The 11,068-nt window shown below is 37.2% G+C and overlaps 1 protein-coding gene across 1 annotated transcript; it reads left to right on the top strand.

Annotated features, from left to right (window-relative positions):
* The first annotated feature begins 2,116 nt into the window (after positions 1-2,116).
* LOC140137088 (uncharacterized) lies at positions 2,117-3,582 on the top strand. The gene is made up of 2 exons (XM_072158747.1): positions 2,117-2,124; positions 2,889-3,582. The coding sequence occupies exons 1-2, from the start codon at positions 2,117-2,119 to the stop codon at positions 3,580-3,582; spliced, it is 702 nt and encodes a 233-aa protein (XP_072014848.1).
* The last annotated feature ends 7,486 nt before the right edge of the window (positions 3,583-11,068 follow it).

Raw genomic sequence — 11,068 nt, forward strand, 5'->3', positions numbered from 1 at the left:
TTATGGAGAAAATCACGAAATAGTTAAATTTGGCCAACTTTTTTTGTACATCAATATACAGGGTTCGAATTAGCATGTGGGCGAATTGGTTTGGGGCTGAATTGACGAATAGTATTGATATCGATATTGATATTTTTACAGAACACGTGATATTTCGATATGATGATTCGAATTGTCACGTGATCGTCAAACCTGTAGGAGAAGGTGTCAGTTCTGCAGGAATTGACACAAAAAACATGGATATTGCAGGAGAAGTAGCGCTTGTACATGTACAGGTGGACTAAGGAGCATTGGGAAAGCTATGGTGGAAATAATGTTTCGGAAACAAGCAAAATAATGTATATCATAATATCAAAACAAACAAACAACAACAACAACATTTAATATTGTGTAAATTCTCACATTTAATATTAGAAGACAAAGCTCAGGGTATAAGTGGTAAACAGTTTCATGCAATAGTCGATCAAATGAGAAGACAGGCGACTTAAGGCGAGTCGGAGCCTTCAGGTCATATTTTTCCAGTTTTGGTCAAGTTACTTAAATAATACAGTTCTGCAGGGTAATACATTAATCAAATGAGTCAAGGAAGTCACTGTTTACATTTATATTTCGGTGTGTATTGCAGTTATTGAGTTATTGCAAATAATAGGCCAAAATTTTCACTACTTCCCCCATGCCAGGAAAAAAAAAATCATGAGCATGGGGAAATAAAACCCATTACAATCACGTAATACCTTTCCCTGTGAGTGTGAGCTTTATTTTCCTCAATAGAAATGAAACCGGAGCGGCAACCGCATGTTACACTAGTCCAAAATCAGTTAGTATGCCCTCTAGAGGGTGAAATCCATTGTGAATTGGTTAAATATAGAATTCCCGTTAGGTGGTCACGTTGCGGTTTGTAGCAAGTTATGACGTTCGAAAATGACAAAAACGCATCATAAAATGCATAAAATATCATGTTTGTCATGTTCTGAAGGAATTCAAAGTAACTAAATTAACAAGGAGAGTCTGACAGGTAATAAAATCCATCTGGTAAATTTGACTTCGTATAGATGAGGTGAATAGATTTTGGAGTTTTTCGACGCGAATTCGAACGGGCAGATTGCCTATTCATTTGTGTGTGGAGAATGCCGTCCAAAAAACACATTGCGAAAAGGAGTTTTAGGCAAGATCGTGTCGTCTTACGGCAGAATGCGGGATGAATTGTCAGTTTTGGACGGGCAACAGCAGTTCATGTAACATCGTTTATCACCATTGCTATTTTGTTGCGTTAAACAGCTGTCAAAGTTAGAAGAATTTTTTGACTTCAACACTACTTAAAATTTGATCGCTTACCGGGAGCGCTTTCACAGTACCAACTGCGTCCTCAGCCGGATGTTATGGCTCTGATGGTTTATGGCTCGTTGACAACCTTCGATGACGTCACACTATTAGAAGATGACGTCAAAGGTGTTGTCCTCGTCCCCCTGGTGTTCTTGGGTATGAGTAGGTTGTCCCAAACTGGATCTAAATCCAGTCCAGTGTCTCTGTTCAAGTTGGGACAACACCTTTCTCTGTTCAAGTTAGGACAACACCTTTGACGTCATCTTCTAATAGTGTGACGTCATCGAAGGTTGTCAACAAGCCATAAACCATCAGAGCCATAACATCCGGCTGAGGACGCAGTTGGTACTGTGAAAGCGCTCCCGGTAAGCGATCAAATTTTAAGTAGTGTTGAAGTCAATTTAAATTATACCACTACGTATGAATTTACAATTTTATATCAAGACTGAATTCGGCAGTGATTGCCTTCGGCTTGTTAGACAGTTTGAAAAAACATCACTCAAACTCGCTCGGTTCAAGAATCATTTACGATTTAACCTGACGTGCTTTAATAATCGTGTGACACCAAAATATCTTCGTCTGCCGACCCCGAAAGTAAAAGGATTTCGTGCGAGAAATATCATCCAAAAAGCACAAAGATCTTTACTCAACGAGCGGATACGGCAAAATAATTTTACTTTGGATATTTTAAAGCAAAAACATCAAGAATTAGAAACCAAATTACGCGGTTTATTACCGGAAACAGCATGGTTGAGAGTCTCGGAGTTCATCGCCCATGCGCAGAAGCGAGAACATGACTTGGTAAAGGATCGCCAAATTCGGAAGTTTGGACGTTTAAAACAGAGAAAGAGAACGCCGATAATTTGGGTAAAGACGGTTTTACAGCGGATAAGAGGAGTAAAGACAAGTGGGTGGTGAATTTGTCATCTAGGAAGCTTACGCAGCCGGAAGTTAATGTGTTAGAACGCGGTCTTAACTTCGCGGTAAGTCCAGAAAGTTTGCCCATCAATGACATTGTAGTTGCCACTGAAAGTGCATGTAAACAAATTGCAAACGATAAAGCGGCTGAATTACGTGCTCGTGTTGTGAACATTGCAAAAAATGCTAAACCCCCGGTAAGCAATATCAATAAGGCAGAACGATCGGCGGTTGAATCTTTAAAGAAAGACACAAGCATCCAAATCTTGCCAGCTGATAAGGGAAGAGCAACTGTTGTGATAGACAATTCAGTGTATGAAGAGAAAGCTTTAGCTCTACTGCAAGATGAAAGTGTCTATGAGACTCTGAAAAAAGACCCCACTCAGAAATTTCAAAGCAGACTTATCAAGTTGTTGAAAGAACTCAAAGAAACAGGTGCGATAACTAGCAAGACATATTGGGACTTATATCCTACCGTAGCTGATGTTCCCAGATTTTATGGTCTCATAAAGAAACATAAAGCCGAGGCACCGTTAAGACCCATCGTGTCAAGCATAGGTGCTGTGACCTATAATCTTGCGAGATTTGTTGCGGACATTATATCACCCTTGATAGGAAAAACGGAACATCACATCGTTAATTCTCAGGCCTTTAGGGACAGCGGAAGATCTAGAGGTGGACGACATCATCAATCTCTTGAACTTTTGCTTGAGCACGACATATTTTGTGTTCAGAGAGAAATACTACCAACAGAAGGATGGATGTGCAATGGGCAGTCCTTGCAGTCCGCTGGTGGCCAACGCGTATATGGAGTATTTTGAAAAGCGAGCTTTGTCATCCGCTCCTCATCCACCACGCATGTGGGTTCGCTATGTCGACGACACATTCTGCGTTATAAAAACTTCGCACGTGGATGAATTTACAGATCACATAAATTCGCAAGATAATAACATTAAGTTCACCAGAGAGGAAGAGGAAGACGGGCAACTTCCTTTCCTAGACACTCTGATCGTGCGGGCTAGCGATGGCAGTGTGAAGGTCAAGATCTTTAGAAAACCAACTCACACTGACCAGTATTTAAGTTTTGCTTCCCATCACCCACTGGAGCACAAATTAAGTGTGATCAAGACATTGCTTTATAGGAGTGAAATTGTTACGGATCCGGAGGATAGAGCTGAGGAAATTGAACACGTAAAAGGAGCGCTCCGAAACTGCGGTTATCGCGACTGGACCTTTTTCAGAGCCCAGGAGAAGCGTGAAAAATCAGCTTCACAGGACGAACCGGATAGTGAAACTTCCAGGGGGTTCACAATAACTTTACCCTACTTGGAAGGAACTTAGGAGCAGCTTCGCCGAGCATTCAAAACAGCAGGTGTTCCCACAGCCTTTAAACCATACCGCACACTCCGGCAAACACTTGTGTCACCGAAAGATAAAGTAGACAAATTAAAACAGTCAGGGACCGTCTACGAAATCTCCTGTTCAGACTGTGATGCTATGTACATTGGTGAAACAGGTAGAAAGTTGGAAAAACGGCTATCTGAACATAAATCAAAGGCTGCCGGTTCCAAATCTGCTGTACATGAGCATATTTCCAGGAGCAAAAACACCCATCAAATAGACTGGGAAAACGTAAATGTGCTGGAAAAAGAACCCAAAGAATTTTCCAGAAGGGTCCTAGAAGCCATACACATCAGGAAAAAAGGACCCAACTTGAACAGAGACACTGGACTGGATTTAGATCCAGTTTGGGACAACCTACTCATACCCAAGAACACCAGGGGGACGCGGACAACACCTTTGACGTCATCTTCTAATAGTGTGACGTCATCGAAGGTTGTCAACAAGCCATAAACCATCAGAGCCATAACATCCGGCTGAGGACGCAGTTGGTACTGTGAAAGCGCTCCCGGTAAGCGATCAAATTTTAAGTAGTGTTGAAGTCAAAAAATTCTTCTAATTTAAATTATACCACTACGTATGAATTTACAATTTTATAGCTGTCAAAGTGTTTTGCTTATGGATACTACCCAGCGAACACCAAAATGTTTTTGAAACATGATAAGGGACCGATAGTTATTTACGGCAGGGGGGGGGAATGTGTGTTTTGGCAAAAATATCGACAAAAAATTTCGCGTTCCCCCCTCGCGTCCGCTCAAAATTTTCGCGTTCCCCTTGTTTTCCCAATTTTCTCCATTTAAAATTTAACAATCCCCCCTCCTGGTTCAACTACAAATTTCAGGTTCCCCCCTCAAGACCACAAAAAAAAATTCGTGTTCCCCCCTAAATTTACCCATTCCCCCCTGCCATAAATAACGATCGCTCCCTAATGTGGTTTGGTTTTAGTTAAAACATTTTGATAACATTTAAATGTTTAAAAGGCCGAGAGGGGGGCAAGCGATATTTGGCAGGCCAAGAGGGGGGGGCAAACGGTTTTGGCGGGCAGAAATTGTAACCCCTGGGGCCACAGCCTCTAAAAGTGAAATGTGAATATTGTATTTGTCTACTAATGGTATTCTGTTTTAATAGTTAAAAAGTTGCCACAAACATGTTGTAAGAAATGTAATATGCTGGTGGAGCAGCGACAAACTGTGTTTTTTCTAATTTGATAGATTTGATACATGACCTTAAAAAGGTTAATATATTATACGACCCTGGCACAAAATGGTATAATCCTACTTGTGACATGATAGTGATACTGTTTCACCCCGTTGACCCCATATGACGTTTACCTTTTGACTTTTGACCCCGGATGACCTCTAATTGATAACCTTTGACCTGATTTGTATTGAATGGGAGAGATTGGTCTAGATGTTGAAATGAGGTAGTGGGTACTTGGGATCCGAAAATGTAGGCCTAAATTTGTATGGTTCTGTGTGCCCAACTGTTTCATCGTATATTATTCATTATATCTGTAGATTTAGATGTCAAATTTTGTATCAAAATAATTGCACGTGTGTTCTCTGTGCAAAGATACCTATGTTTATTGTCGGTTGCTGTTTACTCGAGTTTTTTGGGACACCCTGTATGATGCAGTGTTGATATCACATAGTTTGAGGACACCCTGTACGTGATAGGCGAGTGTTGCTCAAAGTACGGCCATAGTACGCCACTTCCAGTTTTACCACCTTGTTGGAATTGATCTGGACCGATCGTTAAACGTCAATCGCACAATTCGTTATTTGTACGGAATAGGGCTGTATTTTTGGTTTGATATTAAATGTACGACTGGTGCGGAATCTATTATAGCGGAAAACATCATGGATATTGCAGGCAAAGTAGCGCTTGTTACAGGTGGAGCAACTGGTATTGGGAAAGCTATGGTAGAAATAATCCTTCGAAAACAGGCAAAGGTGTGTCCATATCTCCTCTTGTCAGTCACTAAATGTTTTATTTATTTATCTATTTATGTATTTATTATTTATTTATTTATTTATTTATTTATTTATTTATTTATTTATTTATTTATTTATTTATTCATTTAGTATTTATTTATTTATTTATTTATTTATTTATTTATGTATTTATTTATTAATTTTATTTATTTATTTTTATTTTTATTTTTTTTTATTTATTTATTTATTTATTTATTTATTTATTTCACATAAATATAAATACAGTAGTTGTTGATTCGCTACACGGTGCCTGACATGATTGTTTTCCTGATGAACGTGAAGCCGGGAAACAAAGTGTAGCGAAACAGCAACTACTGTTTTCATATTATGTGTAATAATGTTGCCCTCCTTCGGGATGGAGCTCTTTGATGTGTATTTGTTAATTAATTAATTTATTTATTTATTAATTTATTAATTTATTTATTAATTTATTAATTTATTAATTTATTAATTTATTAATTTATTAATTTATTTATTTATTTATTTATTTATTTATTTATTTATTTATTTATTTATTTATTTATTTATTTATTTATTTATTTTATTTATTTATTTATTTACTACATTATGTTTACCCAGGGTAGCCCGATCAGATAAAATGCTGTTCTGCATAACATTTAAAACAAGACAGATACAAAGAGTAATACAGAGTGTCCTGTAAAAACCGGGTTTCAACGAAGATGGTGATATTTTTAAATGTGTTCTCAGCCATCATTTTAACGTTTATAACATTCATTCATTCATTCATTGTATTTTATTAAGTACGTAGGCCTCCAGCCCATAGTACAAAGCAAACAATAATTACACGGTGACATGCATATGAAAGAAAAATCAACAATTTAGATAAATAGAGAAACATTATGTGTCAGAATGCATATTATACCTGAGTTTGAGAGCAATATAAATAAACTCTGAAAGTGTATGAATAACATTAATATCTTCATTTTTCATCAAAGAGATAAATTTATTTAATGATGGATTGACTCTATAAAAAACAGGAATGTATCCGAAAAAAGGGACATACCAAAACAAAGTGATATTCATCTTCAACACTACCATCATTGCACAATTCGCAAAACCTCTCCTCGGCGTTTATTTTATTCCACCTGCCAGTTTCAATTCTGAGAGGGTGATCGGAACATCTTAATTTTGCCATGGCCCTTCTTTTACCAAAATTTATAATCAATAATAAGTACCTTTCAGGAGCAAGGAGTGATTTGAACTGAATGTAGGTTCTTAATTTATTCCTTGAACTCATATCAGAAAACCAATTTTGAAAGGAAATATCTCTAATTCTGGTGGCAAAAATATTCAAAAATAATTTTAAATCACCAACATCACACCACACCGAAACCAGACGTCTGCAATAAGTGTTTTATATTTGTAGTCCAATTTGTCATACCACGTTGATCTAAATTAAAAAGCATCAGATAACATTTCTTTGGGTATCTATCATTTGACATAAAAATTAATTTCAACCAGTATTTTATACAACGCACAACCTGAAAAATATACATGGAGGGTCTTCTGCACTCACCCAAAGAAGCACTATTTGATGTATTGTATGATACCCCTAAAAACTTTTTACAGGCCTTAATATGTACATTCTCAATAGCATCATATCTATCATAACAATGCATGTGTGTAGTGGAGTCATCCATTGCTATAATTTACCGGAAACAAGAGTCCATTTGATAAAACGATACAATTTTAAAGACTTGAATGCAACATTTGAAATGCAAATTTCCAAAACAAGGAAATTGGGGTAGATTAGGAAAAGGCAATGGATTGTAACATGATATTTTGGGGGTGGGGGAAGAGAGTCATGCTATTGTAAAGAGTAACAAGCGGAGAGTGGAAATGATTTTTGGCAATTATCTGACTACCGTGACCCCATTTAAGGGTAGACGAGGTATTGTTAGTCGAAGCAACCTAAAAATCGATTTTCATTATCTAGTTCAATATATTATTGAAAATTAACACCTTGATGTTTTGCAAACTTCCATTCTACAAATCGTATACTTTGCAAACTTGCTTAATTTATTGCTGTTAATGAGTTATGTACGTTTTACAAAAGTGTTGTTGTTTCAGCCTTATATACAACGTAACTCAAGAACCGCAGCACCTATAAAAGTATATCTGTGATATTTTAATTCTTCTACACGCTCGCTATGAATTGAGCAATGCAGTTTTTGCCAAAGCTCACTACCATTCGTAAGAGATGTGAACTAGCAAATCACAACAGTTTAAAATAATTAATAACCTTAAGCTATTTGGATTTATTTTGCAGGCAGTTTTCATTATAGATATTAATGAAGAAGGTTTGAAAGAAACACAGACAGAACTGGAAAAGGAGTTCGGTACAGGACGGATTCACGTTTGCAAATGTGATGTGGCATCTAAAGACCAGATGGAAGGTACGAGAATCTATGAAATAATAAATTTGTAGAATTTATGTGAAATGAAAAGATACAAATGTCTATGATTTGACTTTAGAGTGTACCCTAGACATTTATAATCATTACCGTTTCTAATACCAGGTCAGTACCGTCTGGAACTCTCTGAAATAGCCACGAAGAGCAGTGGGCGAATCCACTACGTTGAGAACTTGATATCGTAATTTCGTCGGTTGCCAGTCCAAATTTCGACAGTACGCCTGTCGATATCATGAACTAGTCAACTATTTGAATTTTTGACGGTTGTTTATCAAAATTATTTAAATGCATTACTTGGACAACAACAGCTTCAGCACTTTGTAAAAACTGCCCTAAACTGAATGTACTAAAATTCGACTGAGGCACTTCATAATCATACATATCTTTCATTTTCATGAAGAATGCTTCAAGCAAGTCATAGCTACGTACGGTACCCTTCATATCGTGTGTAATAATGCTGGACTAATTAATGAAGTTGATTGGGAAAGGATGCTACAAATTAATTTGGTAGGTCTTTTTTTATTTATCTTAGACGATTCTAGCAAACACCCAAGTTCACTCAAGGATACACAATTCAAGATGGGTGAGTCGACACCCTACTTTTTCTTATCAAAATGGAGATCGTGGCATCATAGCCGTAAATTTCCCCCCTGTCAATTTTGTAATATTTCGTTTTTATAAAATATATATCATAAGCTTTAAAATGGTATATCATTTGATTTCAAACGATATCCAAGAGCAGGATTATGGTTTGTTGAACTCTTTCAACAAAATTGTACCTTTTTTCGTTTCTTCTCTTTTACCACATTGCTAGTAATAAATATCCAACAGTCATAATTGGCGGTCATTTCAATTCCCCATGTCAACGAGGTTTAGGAATATCCTCTCATAGTTAATTGTTGGTTATACATACCTGGACAAAATACAATGATTGTAACCCACCACTTGAACAGGATTTAGCCACAGCTAACAAAGACCAGCGCTATTAAGAATTCTATAGACATTTAAGGTAGAAGCTTATTTACCTCTTCAACAATATGATTATTGATTGGTTTAAAAGGTGTTTGACTATCCAAATGAGATACTTGTCGAACCAACTTGAGGTACCGATGAATACGACCTTCATGCACATTTTACACTGTAACTCAGAATACAATTTAGGACATTTACGGCTCATTCATGCTGTACGGTCACATATATTAATCATAAGCCCTGTGAAAATTTAGACCTAAAATATATTCCATTGAGATGTTGTAAACGAAAAGGTGATTTACATCAGAACTTGGGAATTTGATTATTTTGGTACAGGCTTCAATCATAACAATCTTGAAACATAACAATCAGTGATCTTAATGTTTTACAATATTTACTACATGTACTTATCAACAGCCTTGTTCATGAACTATGATGCAATTTTATCAGTTTCGAGCAATGATTAAAGGAGGAAATAGGAAAAGTATTCCCGCCCGGGAATTGAACCCAGGACGTCTGGTTTACGAGACCAGCGCCTTAACCACTTGGCCACGGGAGCTTCAGGATTAGGCAGACTGGGAATTCAACCTATAAGCGGTCACTTAACCTTACCTCCTTCGTGAAAAGCCGCTGTTTTTCAAGCCTTGTTCTTGTTGCTGATCAGATTCGCTCATTAAGTCCCCGACATCTATTAGAACTAAAAGTCGTTCCAAATTTGCGTCCATAATGAAGTCGGTAGACGTGAGAACAACTTTGCAATGTTGACAGACTCAACTTTCACCATTTACCCCTTTCATCAGGAACAGTTTGTCCGATCTGTTCCACTTGTTCAACCTGTATATCATTCTCATGAAGCACAGCTCAGTATGTCGAAGACGATGTAAGCTGAATTTATACTCCATCGCTGAGCGACGAGCGATTGGTAATTGACCAATCAGGTAGTACGCTTTTCCCAACGCAACAAAAAAGCGCTCCACCTCGTTGGCTAAAAAGCAATCGCTATCGCTCAGCGATGTAGTATAAATTCAGCTGAAATCCTTTTTGGAAATGCGCAGTTTGGCGTAATCCTCCATCTTCCTTCGCTCAGCGGCTTAGTTGTAGTACTTTTACCACATATTAATATCTATGGCTCCTGATCCTCTGCTTTGAGAGCATGCATAATTGTATCTTCACAGTTTAACACATAACTACAGAAAGTCCTCTCGTTTTTCCTGTCACCAACTTTTATATTAAAGTCCAAAGTGGAAACTCTCATCTGTAATAATAGACATTACCATATCCATTACATTATATGTTCTTAATATTGGATACTTCTCATTACATTTCACATTAGTCATACCTGATTCATTCCCGGGGATTCATTCTCCCAGTGTTTTTCCATTCATGCACTGATTGATCTGGGAGATTCCTAGCAAAGTTTTAAACATATTTCCAGAAATATCATCCAAGCAATTCCATGATTACATTATTATGACTTCCCAGCTCACATGAAATAATTTTCAACGTCACAAAATGTTAATCAAATTAAACAGCCCTGAGTACACTGTCCTCCCACGGCGGGTATATGAACAAGTCGTATTGGGACACTCTATCATGAAGATTTTCAAAATTGTTTTATTTTATACATTGCTGTTTCATACTGCGATCCTAAATAGAATGGTGTGATTATCGGTACTAAGTTAGCTGTGCAGTATATGGAAGGTGAAAGTTGTGGTGGAGGTGTCATCATAAACACATCGTCTATCGCCGGTAAGAATTTTACTAAGAACACTCATTGACAACACATAGCTTCTTTTATGACGTAACTTCCGTCGCTTATCGGAAATGCGATTGTCGATATCTGATTAGTAAGTACCGTAGCTAGTAAGCCCTAGGCATCAGAAAAGGCTTGTTGACTTGACGGTACAAGCGTTTGAATATTAGCTACTTTGAATCGCACGCTGCGACTGCTCGTATAAAATGCCATTAAGAAAAAGCAAACTATTATATTAATATCGTTAGGTTTCCATTTAATGCCTAATATAC

Source organism: Amphiura filiformis, chromosome 17, assembly GCF_039555335.1.
Source record: "Amphiura filiformis chromosome 17, Afil_fr2py, whole genome shotgun sequence".
In the NCBI taxonomy this organism is placed as follows: Eukaryota; Metazoa; Echinodermata; class Ophiuroidea; order Amphilepidida; family Amphiuridae; genus Amphiura; species Amphiura filiformis.